General features: G+C 49.1%; 1 protein-coding gene across 1 annotated transcript in view; it reads right to left on the bottom strand.

Annotated features, from left to right (window-relative positions):
* Positions 1-18,358, bottom strand: part of LOC114351833 (structural maintenance of chromosomes protein 6-like) — a 31,292-nt gene extending 12,934 nt beyond the window's left edge. Inside the window, exons 1-5 of the mRNA XM_028303169.1 lie at positions 18,251-18,358; positions 17,783-17,906; positions 10,356-10,502; positions 9,517-9,644; positions 8,739-8,934 (exon numbers count right to left, since the gene is read on the bottom strand). Of these exons, the coding sequence (XP_028158970.1) occupies positions 8,739-8,934; positions 9,517-9,644; positions 10,356-10,502; positions 17,783-17,906; positions 18,251-18,358 (703 nt within the window). The remainder of the gene's footprint in view (positions 1-8,738; positions 8,935-9,516; positions 9,645-10,355; positions 10,503-17,782; positions 17,907-18,250) is intronic.
* Between the last annotated feature and the right edge of the window lie 4,959 nt (positions 18,359-23,317).

The raw sequence follows: 23,317 nt of genomic DNA on the forward strand, positions 1-23,317 counted from the left end.
TGTACCATTTGTAAGAACGTTACATTACATGTAGACCAAGAGCTGGTGAACGCCAGACCTAACGTCATTTTACAAAAGCTGAAAGTTTGTCAGCGTATGCTCCCAATATAGGATAAAATGTTGGTGAATCATGAAGTTTGAGTCATCGTGGCTTTGGCAGCTATCCTAAAAAAACTGTCTGGCAAGTTGGAACTGTCAAAACTATCTGGCTGATGTCCATATATTGTATGGCTGATGTTACTGAAATGTCTACGTTACTAAGATGTCTTTGGGTTACTAAGATGTCTGTGCGTTATTAAGACCCTCCTTCATTACTANTATTAAAAATCACTGAACTGTTTACTTAACCTTTTCGGCACTACGGTCGTGGGTCAGCCATCCTGTAAAAAGAAAGGAACATTAATTTGTGACCTGTTTTATTTCTTTATTTTGTTCTAGATCAATGGAGTCCTAGTATATACTAGTAGTATCACTGCGATCAGTATGGCTTTATTGTAATCGCCGCTATATTCTACGCCTTCGAGTTCTGCATTGATTAGCTTGTGCAGTATCTTTTGGGGGCGATATGTACCAACTCAGGTTCTAATAGATTACTAATAGTCCCGTTAACCCCTCATGAAGCTAAATATGATTCTGTTAAGGTGGATATACACTAGAACATTTTTATGTAAACTTAACATTCTTAGGATTGGTATAATACAGGTAAGCGCTCCTAGCTAGAGCATTTACTTGTAACAGAACAACGAGCCACTCTATGATATGTTCTAGTTAGTGTATCACCCTTTAACGAACCAAATGTACTTTGGAAATTATTGAGCTTTTAGCGCTCCTGCACACGACGCCGTCGCCGCGCCTTTGCACTGTTTATACGCGCCGCGTGAACACCGCTGCCGCGCCACGGGCCAAATTATGCTTTGATGGCGCGGCGGCGGTTTTACTAATTTCCAAAGTACGTTTGGTTCGTTAAAGGGTGATACACTAGAATATATCATAGAGTGGCTCGTTGTTCTGTTACAAGTAAATGCTCTAGCTAGTCTATACTTTACGAGTGGGTTCACAGCGGCGGCGGGGTTCGAACCAGCTTTCCTCGGATCTCAAGTCGGCCAGCTTTACCGTTGAGCTATCGCACATTAATTTGTGACCTGTGGTAACGACCTGAGCCTATAAAAGTAAGTAAACAGTCTGGGCGCCGGACGCAGGAAGCTACCAACCGGACAACATGGATAGCATTGGGGGAGGCCTATGTTCAACAGTGGACGTCCTATGGCTGAGATGATGATAATGAAACAGTCTAAAGCCCGGTCTCCGAGCACGTAGAATTTCGTTCAATGACCCCAAGTTACCCATCCTTATCGCTCGCGCGTAATTATGTTGCTGCCGCGCTCGCACACTCGCTGCGGCCGCCCGTCGCAACAGCGATATAATTACACGCGAGCGATAAGGCTTGGGGTCATTGAACGAAATTCTACGTGCTCGGCGACCGGACTATACTCACAGGTGTATGCTGATCTGCGGGCCCGCGACTACGGCTGAAGCGTCCTGCGGCGTGAGGAACACGAACTGGCGACTCGTGTTCTTGAGCGCGTGGTCGATCAGCAGCTCCATTACTATCTTGCGGTTCACGTTGTCCTGAAGACAATAAGTTTTCAATTTGAAATACAAGTCTAAAAAATATCGTGAACTAGATAATGAAATGAAAACCAGTTATCTAGCTTTGTGAAATTCAGTTCATTATTGGAAAAAAATGAACTTAGTATTTGTACTACAGTTGGCCATTCGTCTTCAGCTTAAGGCAGGTATTTGGACCACAATCCTGCTACTTGAATAGCTCGAAAAATTGCGCTGCTTATTCCATACCCAGCCTCATCGTGAGCCCGAGATACTAGGGTTAGGTACTCAAATTATTATTGTTGCCAGTAGTGGTGGAGGTTTTGACGAAGACCATCCCATTAGCATTTCGTCACGAACTAAAAAACGGTCCCATTAGCAAAATGGTCACACTTAGATACAAACCATTTTTTTAAACAATACTTAGTTCAACTTTTAGGTTGAATAAGTGTGACCATTTTGCGAATGGGGTGGTCTGCGTCAAACCCGTGTTGGAGTGCAAGTTATGGCCACCACGTAGGTTTTGGACACCACTATTTGGCCAATATCTTACCATAAACACGTCGAACTCGTCCATAAAGTAGAAGGGCAGCTCGACGCACTCCCACAGCGCCATGATGAAGGCCACGGTGGAGTAGGATCGCTCGCCGCCTGATAGTGATGACGTGCTGGACGCGTGTCGCTTGCCGGCCTGCTCGCGGCCCGTGCATACAATCTCGAGCGCGCCGCGTGCATTGTCGATCTCCATGCTGCCCTGTGAGTTGTAATAAACACTTATGATCCGTAACTCTAGGGCATTACTTAGGCTGGTTTTAGTGTCACGCGGACTGTCAGTGCGGTCAGTACAAAACGCTTCCTAGAAGTTCATACAGATTGGCTGTGCGGAGCGGGTCCGCACCGGACGGTCCGCGTGACAATAAAACCAGCCTTATTTATAAAGGGTCTCTAGGGTTTAGACGCATAATGCTTTTAGGGTTGTTCTCTTCAGCGCCTGCGCAGCGTCGCCGCGAAGCCCATACTGAGCGGCTGCTGAACAAAACGTTGCGTCGGCGTCGCAAGCGAGACGATAACGCTCGAAAGACGCTAGTATAGGAGGACCCAAACACATCATTTTAGCTATTCAATGAGGGCTATCGTTTTTATACTTAACAGTTGGCACCCCTGGCGATTGACAGGACCTTACCCTACAGTGGCGCCATCTTGATGAGTGCAAATGCGATAGTCCTCCTACCACTTTAGCGCTCACAAGTTGGCGCCACTGTCTTCGCTAATAGCAAGTGACAGGACCTTACTCTACAGTGGCGCTAACTGGTGAGCGCTAAAACGATAGCCCTCATTGACGCGAAAGTTGACTGTTTGGAATATATGCGTATGTGTGATAAATTGTTATTACCGAATATCCACGTAGAGTCAGTATAGACTGGAAACAGTATTGAACTCGTCTTGCGATGTAAGTCTGCACTCGGTGGCAGAAGTTGAGATGTTTGTCCGTTGTGTTTTGAATCTGAAAGAAAAGCGATACATTAATGTTGAATTTTCATGAAGTAAAACGTAAACAATGTTTTGTGGAGTCACGTGCTAACAGTAGCATACAAAAAGTCTAAAGCGGCCCCGAGACGATCAATCGCGATTGTCAATTTTACGTGATTGACAATTGACATTGATCGTTTACAAAAGGCATTGAAGCGATTGTCAATTGAATTTACGTGATTGAAGCAAATTGATGATAATTTTAATTGAAGCCCAATTGACAGGTGCCATTGAAGCTATTATTGATCGTTTAGCTGAGCCATTGACAATCGTTTCCGTTAATTGGAACGTAAATACATTGACAATCGCAATTGATCGTCTCGGGGCCGCTTAACTCCAATCACATAAAATTTGTACACCGCGATGTAACCCTGCATAGCGACATCTATCGGTAGTCTTACTAACTAAAATGTCATGGAAATGGGATATCAATCAACGTCAGGGGTTTTCGAAAGGACTATTTTATTTATTTATTTATACTTTTGCACAAAAAAAAACTGTACAGTGGCGGACTTAATGACTATGGAGCAGTCTCTGTGGACAAATTCAGCAGGATAGGTCTCTGTGGACAAGCCCGGCCACTGACCTCGTCGATGAGCCCCTTGAGGCGAGCCAGCGTCTGTTTGGTGCGGCGATACTTGCGCTCCACCTCCAGTAGCCGCTCCGCCACCTGCGCCTTGGTCAGTCCATCGCTGCGGATCGAACTCAGCTTCAGTTGTGTCTTCTTCAGCTCATTGGTCACTATGGCGCGGTCCCTGGAGGAAAGTACAGCTGTTGTAGACTGGAATTTGTTACATTGAATTGAAATCCAGTGAAAAAAAGGACGATATTAAGGGCCTACGCTAAAAATTGCGCAGGCGCATTGACGAGTGTATTGAAAAAAATAATAGCAACTAAGTGTCGAACGCGTGAGATGGGTTTCCACATGCGCAGAAACTTGTCCCAGCGGTGCGACTTCGGGCTCCGTTACACGTCCGAAGCGGGTGCCCGCTCCGTGCACTTTAATAAAGTTTTAGCATTCATACTAAAGCGTATATAAAATTCGTGATTAAGACAAATATTAACCCGAATAATAAAAAATTGAGGAACTTCAAATATACTGATCGATAGAGTGAAAATAAAATTATATTAGAATGCATTTCAAAGTAATTTTTTGACTTAAGTGGCGGTTACACCTTTTGAGTCCCGAAGTAACAATATGCGTGAATTTTTTTATGTATGTATTTGCAATATAGGCAGGTATTTGACCGAAATCGCATCTGGTGTTAAGTGAGATGCAGTCTAGGATAGTACATATCTACCCAGAACTTTACTGCATATCTGAATTGTACTATTGTTTGTTATCTATCTATCTATTGAAATCTATTCTATATAAATAAAAATGAATTGATGTTCGTTAGTCTGATTAAAACTCGAGAACGGCTGGGCCGATTGAGCTGATTTTGGTTTTAAAATGTTTGTCGTAGTCCAGGGTAGGTCTAAACGGTGAGCAAATACGTGCGCGATATTGTTTTTCTGTGACAGACAAAACTCTACGCGGGCGAAGCCGCGGGCGGAAAGCTAGTCCTAAATAAAATAAGTGCCTATTCACTCTCGCCTTGAAAATGCTCACTCACCTCGGGTTCTGGACGCGCTCGCACAGCGTGAGCGCCTCTGCGGTGAGCTTCTCGATGTGTGCAGTCTTCTCCTCGAGTACACTGGCCACCTGCGCTAACTTGTGCTGGTCCTCCTTCAGCTTCTGCTGGCACGCCTGCCGCTCGCTTGCGCCTTGCGCCTGCTTCAGTTGCTCTTGCTCGATCTCTTCCTGATAACGATTAAGATTTTGTTTGATAAGGGTTCACGCTAGCGTCGTCGTCGGCCAGCGTCTGCGCAGAATGGACGTGGCGTAATGCTGGCATTTCGTTCGTGCGGCGCCAACGCAACGTTATTTTCTGACGAGTAAAGCAATTCCCACTCCCGTCAGTGTGACATCGTTCGTTCGTTCGTTTCAGCTGTAATGTGTTGGTGTTTGAGGGTCGTGTAAGAGGTTCAATTAGAACATAGTTTACTCTTTGAAGTCCATTTATTGAATGCCAAATGACGTACACTGCTGGACAAACGCCTCCACTAAGGCTTTCCATAATTAACGGTCCTGCTCTGCCCACATCCAGGTTCTTCCCGCGACCTTTACCAGATCGTCGGTCCACCTTACGTCTTCCAGCCCGTGGTCGCCACTTGAGAACTTTTCTGCCCCTCAAGTGTGACATCAATTCCACACAACCCTGCTGGCTAATATCTCAAAAATCGCTATTCCCTATCTCAAAAACAATTTTATACCCACGCTTAATTTTTTTTCCACACATTATTTTTAACTGTCAATGCAGGATACTATAATCTACTATATAAAAATAAGTCGGGTTTTCCTCCCTGACGCTATAACTCCAGAACGCACGAACCGATTTCCACGGTTTTGCATTCGTTGGAAAGGTCTCGGGCTCCGTGAGGTTTATAGCAAAGAAAATTCGGGAAAAGGGGGTAAAACGGGATCCACGCGTACGAAGTCGCGGGCGGCCGCTAGTCTGATATAAAATTTACGTAACCATCGTCAATCACTCACGCTCATGCTGCGGCAGGCAGCGGACACGTCTGCGACTGCTGCGAGTAAGAAGCGAGCTTCTCGGAGATGGTACGCAGCTTCTTGGAGATGTCCAGCTAAAGCCTGGTCCGTGAGCTCGCACACTCACTGCGGGCGCCCGTCGCACAGTTGCGACAGCAATATAATGAGGGCTATCGTTTTTATACTTAACAGTTGGCACCCCTGGCGATTGACAGGACTTTACTCTACAGTGGCGCCATCTTGATGAGTGCAAATGCGATAGTCCTCCTACCACTTTAGCGCTCACCAGTTGGTGCCACTGTCTTCGCGACTAGCAAGTGACCTTACTCTACAGTGGCGCTAACTGGTGAGCGCTAAAACGATAGCCCTCATTACGCGTGAGTGATAAGGATGGGTAGCTTGGGGTCATTGGACAAAATTCTACGTGCTCACGGACCAGGCTTTAGTCGTGTAACCATGCCAATGACTCACGCTCATGCTGCGGCAGGCAGCTGACACGTCTGCCAGCCGGTTCTTGGCGCGCCTCGCGCCGGCGTCGAGCTCGTCGATGCGGCGCCGCAGCGCCTGCGACTGCTGCGAGTGCGAGGCGAGCTTCTCCGAGATGGTACGCAGCTTCTCTTTAGAGATGTTTAGCTCGTCCAACTATGGAATGTGAAATAGAATTGAAAAAGTGCAATTCGAAGTGACAACAAAAGGGTATATGTTTGTCGAACATTTTCGGATTTCTGAGCGTCTTTTACTATAGTCTGGTCCGTGAGCACGTAGAATTTTGTCCAATGACCCCAAGCTACCCATCCTTATCGCTCGCGCGTAATTATGTTGCTATCGCGCTCGCACACTCACTGCGGGCAACCGTCGCACAGTCGCGACGGAAATATAATTACGCGCGAGCGCTATGGATGGGTAGCTAGGGGTCATTGGAGAAAATTCTGCGTGCTCACGGACCGGGCTTTAGCAGTAACAGATAGTAAACAACTCACGTGAATCGTGGTGTTTCTGTCTCTCTCTTTGTATTAGAGGGAAGTCGGTGTGAGTATACATCATTGCGAGGTTCAAATAGTCGGTCCTAGATAGATATAAGGTTCTACTTGAATAATTATTCAACCTTCTATGGTTGGGTTCACGTCGATCAAACTAGATCCTGGCTATACAGGAGTTGCAGTGGTTAGAACTATTGGTGGTTAGTCCCACGTCAGTAATATAAAAAAGTAGCAACGGGTTTAATCTGTCAAAGCTGACACGTTTCCTCTTCTTCTCTTCCGAAGATCTTTATCACATATCACCGTACTATAACCATTCCACACTTACCAGTACAGCATGGTGCGGCGCTTGCTGCTGTTCCAAAGCGGCGGCCGCGGTCCTGGCCGCTTCGTCCTTCTCATGGCGTTCCCCGACCAGCGCTTGAAGCGTCCGGCTCGCAGCGCGCTCGTTGTCCCGCGCCTCGCGCAACTCTTGGTTCAATTCCTCGGCTTTCGCTTCCAGCGCTTTGAGGCGCGATTCCGCTTCTTGGATCTCGGATTGCACTTGCCTAAACAAATTCCACTTATGATAAGTCTGTGCATTAGTCTTGTGAACAAAGGAAAACGGATAGGCATAAAACTTCGCCAAAAGGTGTGTTCTAACACCGCCGAAGTTGTATTGTACCGTGACATGACAGTAGTTTACCGTCGAACTGAATGTATCCCGTCACATCGGGGCTAGCAGTACTTTATAGAGGTGCTAGGCTACGCTTGGTACGTTTTGTATTTGGCGAAGCCATAAATAAGCTGTATAATATTCTTCAGTCACGACGCCTCTAACGGACAGAAATCGAGGCACATCGCCAGGTGAGCTACCCTCAGAAATTTAACCGAACACCCCATCGTGTAACTCGTCAGCTAACCACGACCACTCTGACAAGAGTTCCCGACTCGTCGTCTCAGCCAAATGACGTCCACTGCTGGACAAAGGCCTCCCCCAAGGTTTTCAACAATGAACGGTCCTGCGCTGCCCGCATCCAGGCTCTTCCCGCGACCTTTTCCAGATCGTCGGTCCACCTAGTAGGAGGCCTGCCCGCCCACGCTACGTCTTCCAGCCCGTGGTCGCCACTCGAGAACTTTCCTGCCCCAACGGCCATCGTCTACGAGCTATTTGCCTCGCCCAAGAAGTTCCCGACTAAGAAGAATAAGAATAAAAATAAGAAAAACTTTATTTGACACAAAAGAAAACAGAAAAACAGAACAAAGGGACGCGTGCATGCACGCGTGCCCCGACGCTGGTTTTCAGCGGGTGCCTCTCCAACCAACATTTTAAATACAAAAAACAAAACTTTAAACAAGACATTGACATTGACAAGAGGGCGCCACTATCTCACCGCACCAATTTTGCTATGTTGAGAAAATACACACAAAAAATAGAAAAAATAAATTAGGAATACAACACTGGAGTCGACTCATGACGCCAGCCCCCCTAGACAAAATGCACTTTTATAAATGAAGAAGAAGATAATAACGTTCACTAACCTCTTGCGCTCGGCCGTGCTGACCTGCAAATACCGCGTGGGGCGCGCCGTGCCGCCGTAGCAGCGGTAGTTGGGCGCTGGGTAGTATTCGCCACATTCTAGGGTCACGACGCGTGCGCAGTTCTCCGGAACGTTCTCTACCGTGTCGGAGAGACGGACCGCGTCCTCTGAAGGAGAGATATACTAGTTAGTCTTTAAAATCTGGCTTTCGTCTCAACCAGTTGCAGTTTAGAGCTTCAAAAGCTGGAGGAGATTTCCACAACAACTGGTCCCATGCTTACTACCCGCATCCAAGTGTACCGGATATCGCTTAATCGATAAGATATAAAGAAGAAGAGGCGTTTGTGCAGAGAGAACAACCTGTTATTGGAATTTTATCAACATACACACACTACATCATGAATTTCTATACAGGGTGTTTGGGATAGTATAACATCTCCCTACTAAATGGTCTGTTACTGAACTTATTATCGACAAATATCACGAAGCCACAAAAAAACTCACCATGGCTAGGCACCAGCAGCACGCTCTCTAAACCAACATTATCAATGAGGTAGTTGGCAATAACAGGGTCGGGCGCGTCGAGCGCGTCCAAAGCGCACGTGAAGCCCGCCGCGCGCACCTTATGTCGTCTTACATCGTGCGCGCGCGGTAGAAACTTGCTAGATGTCACCGCCGGCTTGCCCGCGCGACCGTACACCTAACATGATAACTCCGTCAGTACCAATAATACTGACACGTCATGAAGTAAGGATTTGGTCTCCTATAAACGCCGTAGGGCACAATGCTTACTATAAAAATTTACTGTTGTAGTTTTCTTCAAGTTCAATAAGTTGACATAGGAATATTGATACTTAGGACGTCGACAGGAACGTTTGACGCCTTTCGTAAGCCTTAGCCGCGTATTGTATTTGATAGGAGACCATATCCCTAGGCATATTATTATATAGTTCCAGCAAAATCGGTCGTGTCAGTATCACACACGCGGTCAAAGTGACAGCAAAAATGTAGCCCGTGAGAATTTAACTATTTTTAATACAAATTAGATGAATAGAACAAAAAATGTGCCACGAGGCGCACGAAACGCCACTATGTTCTCACAGATTGCAGACTTACGATGCGCAAGCGCAGCTTAAACTTGAGCTATCACATCTTAAGCCCAGAGGAAGGGAGGCATATTTTATTGAATCATCAAAAGCAAACAACCGTGTTCTCTTTCAAACAACTTGTGACATGGTTTATGTCGTTTATGTTATAGATAGATGAATGAAGAAAAACTTACTTGGCCCATTATCTCGAATAGCTTCCTGGAGTCCTCCGGGGAGTTGACGCAGAATGACGTCAACGAACCTCCGATGATGTGTTCCAAAACACCCCCCCACTTTTTATCCTTCACTTTCAGGTATGAACCTACGAACATAAAATGTGTGTTACTGAAATGTCTCTTTCTCAGGTGTATCTGCGTGAGTATATACTAGAGCATTTACTTGTAACAGAACAACGAGCTGCTCTAAAATATGTTCTAGTGTTTACCCTTTCTCGAAACAAACGTCGTACATTTAGCTATATTGTACCATTTGTAAGAACGTTACATTACATTAAGAGTTGGTGAATGCCTAACCTAACGTCATTTTACAAAAGCTGAAAGTTTGTCAGCGTATGCTCCCAATATAGGATAGAATGTTGGTGAATCATGAAGTTTGAGTCATCGTGGCTTTGGCAGCTATCCTAAAAAAACTGTCTGGCAAGTTGGAACTGTCAAAACTATCTGGCTGATGTCCATATATTGTATGGCTGATGTTACTGAAATGTCTACGTTACTAAGATGTCTTTGGGTTACTAAGATGTCTGTGCGTTAATAAGACGCTTCTGCATTACTAAGATGTCTCGGTGTCACCGAGATGTCTCTCCGTTCCTGAAAGGTGTTTATGTTAGATGACTTAAATGTTTAAATGGCCCTATGTGTCTCTACAAGTCTCACCGATGGGTCCCCTCGGCGGCGCGCTGGCACAGCTCCGCCATGTTGTTGCCGTACACCGCCAGCGAGTCGTTGCCGCGCGACTGCAGCTCGCGCAGCTGCTGCTTCAGTTGCTGTGTAGGGGAAGTGTCTCTGTGTCTCACCGATGGGTCCCCTCGGCGGCGCGCTGAACTCTCCCCTAGCGACGGCCTGCTTGACGCGCTGGCACAGCTCCGCCATGTTGTTGCCGTACACCGCCAGCGAGTCGTTGCCGCGCGACTCCAGCTCGCGCAGCTGCTGTTTTAATTGCTCTGTGTAGAGAAAGTAAAAGTAAGTTCGTAAGTCGAGGGATATAGTTGTGTTTGGGACTAAATTCACAATCAATTACAGGCACCTTAATGCTATTATGCAGCGTCGTCCACGCACGAGAAAGACTGATGTGCGCGTGAAGGGGACCAGATTCTCTCTTACTTAAGGAGGTGAAGAACTTACGTCACTACTTGACGTGTTATCGCTGAGCGCGCGCGCTCTCGGGCCACCTTCGCATGTTGCGTAGCAAATTGGTTACCTTCGAGCTAAGGGGTAAGGAACTGATGCCAGTCGTCAAGTAACGCTCAAGCCACTCGCGCACCGCGTGAGGAATTAGTTCAGCGCACTGAGCTAAAGGTAAGATGCTGATATTACCCTTAGAACGGGCAGCCTGCGCTTTCGTAGCTAACTATTCGTGACGTCACTTACTGAGAGTCCCTGGCGCGCTACGCGGATGCGACGGCAGTATCATAACATAGTTGCGCGTGTTGCTAATGGGCGCGCGCTTGCGTGGCGTCGTCAGTCGGGAAGCCTACGCGCTGCGTGGCTAACTAATCGTGACGTCACTTACTGAGCGAGTCGTCGAGTATCGTGCTGCTGTTGCACGTGCTGCTGATGAGGGTGGCGTCGTGGTGCGTGGCGTCATAGGTCACACGGGAAGCCTGCGCTTTCGTAGCTAACTACTCGTGACGTCACTTACTGAGTGAGTCCCTGGCGCGCTGCGCGGAGGCGACGGCAGTATCATACTGCTGCTGCACGTGTTGTTGATGAGCACGCGCCTGCGTGGCGTCGTGGTGCGCGGTGTCATAGGTCACTCGGGAAGCCTGCGATTTCGTAGCTAACTATTCGTGACGTCATTTACTGAATGAGTCCCTGGCGCGCTGGGCGGCCGCTACAGCAGTATCATACTGCTGTTGTACGTGTTGCTGGTGCGCGGTGTCGTAGGTCACTCGGGCAGCCTGCGCTTTCGTAGCTAACTATTCGTGACGTTACTTACTGAGAGAGTCCCTAGCGCGCTGCGCGGAGTCGTGGTGTGCGATGTTATAGTTCGCTCGGGAAGCCTACGCGTTGTGTGGCTAACTGGTGGTGACGTCACTTACTGAGAGAGTCCCTGGCGCGCTGGGCGGCCGCTACAGCAGTATCATGCTGCTGCTGCACGTGTTGTTGGTGCGCGCGCGCCTGCGTGGCGTCGTGGTGCGCGGTGTCATAATAATATGTCACTCGGGAAGCCTGCGCTTTCGTAGCTAACTATTCGTGACGTCACTCACTGAGAGAATCCCTGGCGCGCTGGGCAGCCGCGACGGCGGTATCATACTGCTGCTGCGCACGCGCCTGCGTGGCGTCGTGGTGTGCGGTGTTATAGTTCGCTCGGGAAGCCTACGCGTTGCGTGGCTAACTGGTGGTGACGTCACTTACTAAGTGAGTCCCTGGCGCGTTGCGCGGACGCGACAGCAGTATCGTGCTGCTGATGAGCGCGCGCCTGCGTGGCTTCGTGTGCGCGGTATGGCATAAATCGCTCGGGCAGTGCACTTTCGTAGCTAACTATTCGTGACGTCACTTACTGAGAGAGTCCCTAGCGCGCTGCGCGGATGCGACGGCAGTATCATGCTGCTGTTGCACGTGTTGTTGGTGCGCGCGCGCCTGTGTAGCGTCGTAGTGCGCGGTGTCATAGGTCACTTGCGAAGCCTATGCGTTGTGTGGCTAACTACTCATGACGTAACTCACTGAGCGAGTCCCTAGCGCGCTGTGCGGCCGCTACAGCAGTATCATACTGCTGCTGCACGTGTTGTTGGTGAGCACGCGCCTGTGTAGCGTCGTGGTGCGCGGTGTCATAGGTCACTTGCGAAGCCTACGCGTTGTGTACCTAACTACTCATGACGTCACTCACTGAGAGAGTCCCTGGCGCGCTGGGCAGCCGCGACAGCAGTATCATACTGCTGCTGCACGTGTTGTTGATGAGCACGCGCCTGTGTAGCGTCGTGGTGCGCGGTGTCATAGGTCACTTGCGAAGCCTACGCGTTGCGTAGCTAACTACTTATGACGTCACTTACTGAGCGAGTCCCTGGCGCGCTGGGCTGCCGCGACAGCAGTATCATACTGCTGCTGCACGTGTTGTTGATGAGCACGCGCCTGCGTGGCGTCATGGTGCGCGGTGTCAAGGTCACTCGAGAAGCCTAAGCGTTGTGTGGCTAACTGGTGGTGACGTCACTTACTGAGTGAGTCCCTGGCGCGCTGGGCAGCCGCGACGGCGGTATCATACTGCTGCTGCACGTGTTGTTGGTGCGCGCGCGCCTGCGTGGCGTCGTGGTGCGCGGTGTCAAAGTTCGCTTGAGAAGCCTACGCGTTTCGTAGCTAACTACTCGTGACGTCACTCACTGAGAGAGTCCCTGGCGCGCTGCGCGGCCGCTGTGGCAGTATCATACGGCACGCGCCTGCGTGGCGTCGTGGTGCGCGGTGTCATAGGTCACTTGCGAAGCCTACGCGTTGCGTAGCTAACTACTTATGACGTCACTTACTGAGCGAGTCCCTGGCGCGCTGGGCTGCCGCGACAGCAGTATCATACTGCTGCTGCACGTGTTGTTGGTGCGCGCGCGCCTGCGTGGCGTCGTGGTGCGCGGTGTCATAGTTCGTTTGAGAAGCCTACACGTTGTGGCTAACTGGTAGTGACGTCACTCACTGACAGAGTCCCTAGCGCGCTGCGCGGATGCGACAGCAGTATCATGCTGCTGCTGCACGTGTTGCTGGTGCGCGCGCGCCTGCGTGGCGTCGTGGTGCGCGGTGTCGTAGGTCGCTCGGGAAGCCTGCATGATGTGTGGCTAACTGGAGGTGACGTCACTCACTGAGAGAGTCCCTGGCGCGCTGGGCAGCCGCGACAGCAGTATCATACTGCTGCGGCGCGCGCTTGCGTGGCGTCGTGTGCGCGGTATGGCATAGGTCACTCGGGCAGCCTGCGCTTTTGTAGCTGACTATTCGTGACGTCACTTACTGAGTGAGTCCCTGGCGCGCTGCGCGGATGCGACGGCAGTATCATACTGCTGCTGCACGTGTCACTGCGCGGTGTCATAGGAAGGCAAACGGCGCTTCACGCCGTGCGTGGCAGAGGCTCAGGAAGAGAGGGGGCAGGGCGGAGGAGATTGCACGAGAGGAGTTTCATGCGAGTAGAGCGCGATATAGAAGGAGAAAGGAGGAGACGGAGCTCGCGTTCTTCCGGGGGCTTGCCGAGTCCGGCAACGAGGACCCGTGGGGTCTGGCCTACCGTGTGGCGAGTGGCAGGAAGCGTCCGCCCTCGAACGTAATCAACGGCACGAAGTTCGCCGAAGGCTTTGCGGGGACTGTGGATGAAGCCATGCACGGCCTTGTGTATGCTCTGTGCCCGGACGACGATCCGTCTAAGGACACAGAGTACCACAAACAGGTGCGGATCTCGGCTGCCCTGGTCCCCTCTGGCCCAGACGCGTCTCCTCCGTCCCTTGAGTATCTGCGAATCATGGTTAAGCAATTGCCCAACACCGCACCGGGACTGGATGGAGTGACCGCAAGAATGTTGACGCATGTCTGGAAGGCTGCATCGGTGGAGTTCCACCTGGTGTACGCCAAGTGTGTGGAGGAAGGTGTGTTTCCGGATGTGTGGAAGGACGGTCGACTGCTCGTGCTGCCAAAAGGTAATGACAAGCCCCTCACCGACCCCAAGGCGTACCGACCAATTACGCTTCTCTCGATCTTGGGTAAGCTGCTTGAGCGTGTAATGTTACACTGCGCGCCTCAGATCTCTAGCGGGATGTCGGACTGCCAGCATGGCTTCACCAGAGGTAAGTCGACAGTGACAGCGATCGACGCGATTACCGACACGGCCAGGGCGTCCACAGCGAAGTACGTCCAAGCTGTCTTTCTTGACATCTCGGGTGCGTTCGACAACGCCTGGTGGCCGATGGTGATGCTGAAGGCGAAAAGAGGAGGATGCCCGCCCAATGTCTATCGGATGTTGGCGGGATACTTCTCCGGACGCCGGGTTGGCTTAACCGTCGGCAGCCGGGAGTTGTGGAAAGTTTCCACCATGGGGTGTCCGCAGGGTTCTGTGCTTGGACCAACGTTGTGGAACGTTCTGTTGGACGACCTGTTGAGATCGCCGATGCCGGAGGGGGTGAGCATGGTGGCGTACGCCGATGACGTCACCATTTTGATTGAGGCGCAATCGAGAGCCAGCATCGAGTCGAAGGCCACAGAGGCCCTTAATATCGCGTCCGATTGGGGAGCCCGGAACCGACTGGGATTCTCTCCTGCCAAGTCGTCCATGATGACAATCAGGGGGAAATTCCAGAGGCCCCCAATCATCAAACTTGATGGCGCCTCGATCCGACAGGTGAGCTCAGGAACAGTGCTCGGCGTGGTGATCGATTCGGGTCTTCTGTTCACGCAGCATGCACAGGACATTGTAGAGCGCGCAGCCAAATGCTTCGGGAAGGTTTCGCGTGTGTCTGCGTCCTCCTGGGGCATTCGATACCCCGGTCTGCGCATTCTCTACCAGGGAACGTTCGTTGCCACGCTTGTGTATGCTGCGGCGTGTTGGTTTGAGCGGGTCAAAGTCCAGTCGGTGGGCGGGATTGTCCTGAGGGGGCAGAGGCCGGCACTCGTGCTGCTGACGAAGGCCTACCGGTCTGTCAGCACGGCCGCGCTCCCGGTCTTGGCCGGAGTGTTGCCCGCCGACCTCGAGGTGGAGTATGCTGGACGGACGGCTGTACTGAGGACGCGCCAGCTCGCGACCCTGGACGAGATGAGCAGTCGAAAACGCGATATACGGGATTCGGTGATCGTATTTTGGCAGCAGCGTTGGGAGCAGGAGACCAAAGGTCGTGAGCTCTATCAGTTCTTCCCGGAGGTGGCTGGTAGGCTCAGCATGCGCTGGGTCCAACCGGACTATGTGACCTCGCAGATACTCACTGGACACGGGTGCTTCAATAAAAGGCTGAGCGACATGAAGCTGCGAGAGGGGAGTATGTGTGAGTGCGGCGAGAGTGAGGAGGACAGGCACCACGTTCTGTGGTACTGTCCCCTGTATGAAGACCTGCGGTGTGAGATGCTGAGTGGGATAGCGCTCTCGGAGGGCTACGGTCCTGCGTGGTACCCCGATCTAGTCAGCTCGGAGGCGAACTTCGCGCGGCTGCGAGGTTTCGCGCACGCGTGGCATCGGAGGCGGAACGGACAGACGCCTAGCGGCCAGGCACCGGATGGTGCCAACGTGATAGTGGAGTCCATGCCCCAGAAGGGGGAGAGTGGCAAGGGACAAATGGACAAAGATTAAAGAACTTGTAGAGAGTCAAGAATTGCGCGCGGTGGAGTGCAATCTGCCGTAGGCAGCCGCAATTCCGCGCGCATCTCTCAAGATTCGGCCACAATAACCGCGAGGTTGGTATGGCCATGGGTGGTGGTGGGATTTGCTGCTGCACGTGTTGTTGATGAGCACGCGCCTGCGTGGCGTCGTGGTGCGCGGTGTCGTAGGTCACTTCACTTGGGAAGCCTACGCGTTGTGTGGCAAACTGGTGGTGACGTCACTTACTGAGCGAGTCCTTAGCCCGCTGCGTGGATGCGACGGCAGTATCATGCTGCTGCTGCACGTGTTGTTGATGCGCGCGCGCCTGCGTGGCGTCGTGGTGCGCGGTGTCATAGTTAGCTTGAGAAGCCTACGCGTTGCGTGGCTAACTGGTGGTGACGTCACTTACTGAGCGAGTCCCTGGCACGCTGCGCGGATGCGACGGCACTATCATGCTGCTGTTGCACGTGTTGCTGGTGGGCGCGCGCCTGTGTAGCGTCGTGGTGCGCGGTGTCGTAGGTCACTCGGGCAACCTGCGCTCTCGTAGCTAACTACTCGTGACGTCACTTACTGAGCGAGTCCCTAGCGCGCTGAGAAGCTGCGACGGTGGTGTCATGCTGCTGCTGCACGTGTTGTTGGTGCGCGCGCGCCTGTGTAGCGTCGTGGTGCACGGTGTCGTAGTTCGTTTGAGAAGCCTACGCGTTGTGTGGCAAACTGAGGGCCTAGTGCGAGTTTACATCGCTGCGCTCACTAGTGAGCGCGTCAAAAAATGTCATTTAAAGTATGACGGATTGTGCAGCGCCCCTAGCGGAAACGTTCAAGAACTAAAATTTTCATACATTTTTAAACGCGCTCACTAGTGGTGACGTCACTTACTAAGAGAGTCCCTGGCGCGCTGGGCAGCCGCGACGGCGGTGTCATGCTGCTGCTGCACGTGTTGTTGATAAGCGCGCGACTGTGTAGCGTCGTAGTGCGCAGTATCATAGGTCACTCGAGAAGCCTACACGTTGTGTGGCTAACTGGTGGTGACGTCACTCACTGAGAGAGTCCCTGGCGCTCTGGGCAGCCGCGACGGCAGTATCATACTGCTGCTGCACGTGTTGTTGATGAGCGCGCGCCTGTGTAGCGTCGCGGTGTGCGGTGTCGTAGTTCGTTCGGAAAGCCTACGCGTTGTGTGGCAAACTGGTGGTGACGTCACTTACTAAGTGAGTCCCTGGCGCGCTGGACAGCCGCGACAGCAGTATCATGCTGCTGCTGCACGTGTTGTTGAAGCGCACGCGCCTGCGTGGCGTCGTGGTGTGCGGTGTCATAGGTCACTCGAGAAGCCTACGCGTTTTGTAGCTAACTACTCATGACGTCACTTACTGAGCGAGTCCCTGGCGCGCTGGGCAGCCGCGACAGCAGTATCATACTGCTGCTGCACGTGTTGTTGGTGCGCGCGCGCCTGTGTAGCGTCGTGGTGCGCGGTGTCGTAGTTCGCTTGAGAAGCCTACGCGTTGAGCAGGGTACTCATCTAGCCGTGTAGCATGTAATGTATCAGATATTGTAGCAAGTGAGTACATTGGCACGAGCCCGCTGCGAGTTGCTCGCGTGTGGTTCGATGTTGTGGTTCGACACCGCCGAGTGGCGGTGCCACTGCGAGCATAAAGGCGGCTATTGTCACGAACACTGCGGATCCGGGAGCTCGCAGATAGCTGCTAGAGACGCAATGACCATGGACGAGCTGTACACACTTCAAGGTTTGATACGTTACATGCTACGTTACGTGCTATGTTATGGCAGGTGAGTACCCTGCGTTGTGTGGCTAACTGGTGGTGACGTCACTTACTGAGCGAGTCCCTGGCGCGTTGCGCGGACGCGACAGCAATATCGTGCTGCTGATGAGCGCGCGCCTGCGTGGCTTCGTATGCGCGGTATGGCATAAATCGCTCGGGCAGTGCACTTTCGTAGCTAACTATTCGTGACGTCACTTACTGAGCGAGTCCCTGGCGCGCTGGGCAGCCGCGACAGCAGTATCATGCTGCTGCTGCACGTGTTGTTGATGCGTGCGCGCCTGCGTGGCGTCGTGGTGCGCGGTGTCGTAGTTCGTTTGAGAAGCCTACGCGTTGTGTGGCAAACTGAGGGCCTAGTGCGAGTTTACATCAAATGCGCTCACTAGTGAGCGCGTCAAAAAATGACATTTAATGTATGACGGATTGTGCAGCGCCCCTAGCGGAAACGTTCAAGTACTAAAATTTTCATACATTTTTAAACGCGCTCACTAGTGGTGACGTCACTTACTGAGCGAGTCCCTGGCGCGCTGGGCAGCCGCGACAGCAGTATCATACTGCTGCTGCACGTGTTGTTGGTGCGCGCGCGCCTGCGTGGCGTCGTGGTGCGTGGTATAGCATAAATCGCTCGGGCAGTGCGCTTTCGTAGCTAACTATTCGTGACGTCACTCACTGAGCGAGTCCCTGGCGCGCTGGGCAGCCGCGACGGCAGTATCATACTGCTGTTGCACGTGTTGTTGATGGGCACGCGCCTGTGTAGCGTCGTGGTGCGCGATGTCATAGGTCACTTGGGCAGCCTGCGCTTTTGTAGCTAACTACTCGTGACGTCACTTACTGAGTGAGTCCCTGGCGCGCTGGGCAGCCGCGACGGCAGTATCATACTGCTGTTGCACGTGTTGTTGATGCGCGCGCGCCTGCGTGGCGTCGTGGTGCGCGGTGTCATAGGTCACTTGGGCAGCCTGCGCTTTTGTAGCTAACTACTCATGACGTCACTCACTGAGCGAGTCCCTGGCGCGCTGGGCAGCCGCGGCAGCAGTATCATACTGCTGCTGCACGTGTTGTTGATGCGCGCGCGCCTGCGTGGCGTCGTGGTGCGCGGTGTCATAGGTCACTTGGGCAGCCTGCGCTTTTGTAGCTAACTACTCATGACGTCACTCACTGAGCGAGTCCCTGGCGCGCTGGGCAGCCGCGGCAGCAGTATCATACTGCTGCTGCACGTGTTGTTGATGCGCGCGCGCCTGCGTAGCGTCGTGGTGCGCGGTGTCGTAGCGCGCGCGGGCCGCTTGTGCTTCGCTGGCCGCGCGCTCCGCCTTCGCTTCTAGCTGGGCGCGCCGGGACGCCGAGCTGCCAGAGCTATGAAGAATAAGAAAGAATATCGTAAGAAAAATGTCAAGGATATGGTACGCTTGAGAAGCACTTGAGATGGGTTGCGCAAGACAGATATTTTTGGTGCAGTCCTGTTGTCTCCCCTAGCCAGGGGGGACAACAGGACTGCACCCGGAGTGTGTCGCATTAGAGCGGCATTAGGACTAGAGTCACTGCAAAGAGCGAATAGGTAGCCGGCTTCTCAAATGGCAAGGTGATTCAGAACTTAGCAATATAATACTATCAATGTGTTCGAAAAAATCTCCTACCCTTTTACTACCAAACTTCCGCTCCTCCCGGGCCTAGAACTCTTAGTGCTGGAAGCAGCGTGCTGCTCCACCTGTAGCTCACACACCTGTCTCTAGACCTCACAGCTCTTGTTCGAGATCTGTCTACAATACACTCACTCCACATTGTTGATCTCCCGCTCAATGTCGGCCACCTTCCGCTCCTCTCTGGCCTTGAGCTCTTAGAGCTTGGAAGCGGCATGCTGCTCCACCTGCGAACGCGAACTTGCGTCTCTAGACCTTACAGCTCTTGTTCAAGAGCCGTCTACAATATACTCACTCCACATTGTTGATCTCCCGCTCAATATCCGCAACATTCCGCTCCTCCCGGGCCTAGAACTCTTAGTGCTGGAAGCAGCGTGCTGCTCCACCTGTAGCTCACACACCTGTCTCTAGACCTCACAGCTCTTGTTCGAGATCTGTCTACAATATACTCACTACACGTTGTTGATCTCCCGCTCAATATCCGCAACATTCCGCTCCTCCCGGGCCTAGAACTCTTAGTGCTGGAAGCAGCGTGCTGCTCCACCTGTAGCTCACACACCTGTCTCTAGACCTCACAGCTCTTGTTTGAGATCTGTCTACAATATACTCACTCCACATTGTTGATCTCCCGCTCAATGTCGGCCACCTTCCGCTCCTCTCTGGCCTTGAGCTCCTGGTGTTTGGAAGCGGCGTGCTGCGCCGTGCGCTGCTCCACCTACAGCTCGTATACCTGCGTCTCTAGACCTCACAGCTCTTGTTCAAGAGCCGTCTTCAAGACACTTACTTCACATTGTTGATCTCCCGCTCAATATCCGCAACATTCCGCTCCTCCCGGGCCTAGAAGTCTTACGGCCGAATACTGAAACGCCATTTAAATATTTGACGGCTTCTCAAATAGTTAAGCAGCTCCTAAACTTACATTTCGCATACTCAAAACAATATCTGAGCAGTTCTCAATTTTTAAGCACCTCTCAAATTAAGTTGCTCTCAAACGCCACTTAAATGAATTTTCGCATACTGAAACGCCATTCAACGCTAAGCATTACTCAAACAACTGTCAAATCGTCTTAAGCAGCTGTTAAATTTGAGAGTGCTTGCGCGGTATCTTAAATCCTATTGTTTTACCTAAAACGACCTAAATAGTGGTAAATAATGTGTGTCATCGTTATCATTTCTTTCGAGCCTCGAGGAAATACCTAGATCTAATCGCAGAAACGCAATAAGGCTGAACGCTATTGAAAAATATTATTATAATGACATGCAATTCCGAGCGAGGTTCCGCGTCTCATTATTAATTTCCCATATTTCGGGTAATTTTCCCACGTAAATAACTGAGAACACTGGTCTTTGACGTATTATTTTTTCGAGTGAATGACGTTTGATTTCAATTAATTTCAATATTTTAATGTCGGGAAATAAGTGATTGGATTATTATTTTGCCTGTGAAATGTGATTCCTTAATTTTTGTTTGTTCGAACAGAACGGTTTTTACACAATTTCATCACACAAGACATGTCGTATTCGTGTTGTTTTTTCGCTGCATAAATGTGTCAACTGTGTGAAGTTTGCACTCGAAGTGGTGTAACAGGGTGTGAATGTGTGCGTGCCGGCCTGTACGTACAGGCAAGCTGGTGTATCCTAATGTCACAGTATTTTGTTGATGAGAATCCGTCCGACTTTTTTTATAGGTCCATGGTTTCAACTACCTATTTTAAAGTTTTTTGTCACTTTGTAAGTATTGAATTTTATGGAATTGGGAAAGAAGTACCGACTACCGAGTTTGAAGCGTTCATGAGCAGACATTGTAGTTGAATATTCAAGTTCAGAATTTGATTATTGATGAATAATAATAAAATCCTACTTGCTCGATTGATGGTTTCATTTAAGGCGATTAGAGTCCTCAATGACCTTGAGCGTTTGACCTTCACGCTTCGCACCACAACACCCGCGCACCCCGCACGAAAACTCCGATTTGACACCGATCAAAATTACACGGGCATAGGTAGGTACAGAATAGAAGCTCTTTCTTCATACATTACTGCCTATTATTTTAAACTTGAATTGATGAACGTTGATGTCGATGTCATTCAACACAGGCAAGTGATGGCCCGAAATGTTCTAAACTAGCGCACCGTATAGTAAGGTTATACAGTGTGAGTCACGTTAAAGTGTACATATGAAAATAGATGAAACTAGACCTATTTTTATCGACAAAAAAGAGGTCAAAAATTTTTTGAGATTTTTTTTTAATTTTTTATAGATTTTTTTTTTCTTCCAATTACTTATTGTAAAGAAAACGTAATAACTTTTAAACTAAGCTGTATATCCTGATAAAATAAAAACAGTAATAATGCAAAATAACAGGCAATACTAAAAAAATACATAAAATACATAAAAAAGGCCAACAAATAATAAAAAATTATACTTTTTGAAAAAAAATTGCTTTTAAATTCGTGTTTTTTTGGTTATTTGATAAATTTCTCAAAAAAATGCCCCTATAACCGGTGGTTTTTATTACTTTGTATTATTCTCTATCGTATTACCTTCGTAAAACCAAAAATCGCATGTCTCTATCCCTATCACAACGTTTGCAATGATCGTTTGAACTAAGCCTCTCCGGGCGCGCCATTCAACGCTTCGTTAACAACGAAATTGAAAATGGCTCTAAATTTGTTATTTTGATAAAGACAAGTTAGATTTCAAATAAAAACAAAAGATTTCGAAGTAAAATAAGCATTTTAGTTAAAATTAAAATTGTCTCTACCTGTAGCGGAGAATAATGTTGTGGCAGGCCTTTGTTCAAACGTTAACCCTTTTCTTGGCATCGTAACACGGGTGATACATCATAATCTAAAAAATCCTGAGGGCAGCGAAAGAATTAGAAATAATTTCTTTTATACATAACACGTTCCTGATATATCATAGAATGAGATAAAAAAAACTATTCACACAAAAATACATTTGGCTGTCAGTTATTGTCAAAATTGGATAAACTAAGCATGTTGGCTTCAAACGCGTGGTAAGTTTATTTGTTTATTGGCGATATCACAAAATATTTGTGTTATTTTCTGTATGTAATTTACAGAAGAAGGATTACTCTGAGTTTTTCGTTTGGTTTGGATGGTGTGTATTGCTACTTGCCGATTTTATAACCGTCCATGTGCCTGTGTATCATATATGTTACATTGCCAAGTGCTTCGTGATGTATTTTTAAATCATAATTTAAGAAAAAATGCGTATTTTTAAAAGATATTAGTGTTACATTAGTAGGAAATACAGTAATTAGCGTGGACAAGCTTGTGGAGTGCAATTAGTTCATAAAAATCTATTAAACTCCATCCATCCTACCTTCTGATGCCGTCAAGTATGACAATGTTGGCCTATTTTCGCTTCTTGTGGAAAATATAAAACTAGAAAAATAAGCAGATTAAATATAAAATGCACAAAATATAATCAAATTTTATGTGTGGTAAAAAGTTATTCGATTTTATGACTTTTATCATTATTAGTAGGTATAAAAAGCAAGAGTCTGAGTAATTATTATTTGCTATAATTGGATTTGGCATATTCTTTTCACTCTGAGTTTCTGTTTTGATAAGGAAGCTTAAAAAATACCTTTTTAAAATATTTATGTATGTTTTTGTTCATTCAAAATTATTTTTTGAATATTTTAGCTTTTTAATTTTCTATACCCTAATCTTGGCAGTGTATCATATATGATACACCTGGTTTCTGAAAAACTGAAAACAATATATTTTTTTAAACATTTTTATTGGCCTATTAGGATCATACTTAACTCATAAATATCAAAAAATTTAAAATCGTAGTAAATTTTTGGTCATGCCAAGATAAGGGTTAACATACAACCTGACACTGACTTGAAATCAATGTAAGAAAATTTGAATTTTGCAGTTCCACATTTTTGGGAAGGATCAAATTTGCCTATGAAAATATATCCCATTAAAACACAATTATTATGATAAATTATTTTATTTCCATAGTGTGCGTAATAAATAACTAAAAAGTCCTAAAATTATTATTAATTTCCCATATTTCGGGTAATTTTCCCACGTAATTAACTGAGAACACTGGTCTTTGACGTA

The sequence above is a fragment of the Ostrinia furnacalis genome, unplaced genomic scaffold, assembly GCF_004193835.3.
Source record: "Ostrinia furnacalis isolate ACB-3 unplaced genomic scaffold, ASM419383v2 OfSCF1207, whole genome shotgun sequence".
NCBI lineage: Eukaryota > Metazoa > Arthropoda > Insecta > Lepidoptera > Crambidae > Ostrinia > Ostrinia furnacalis.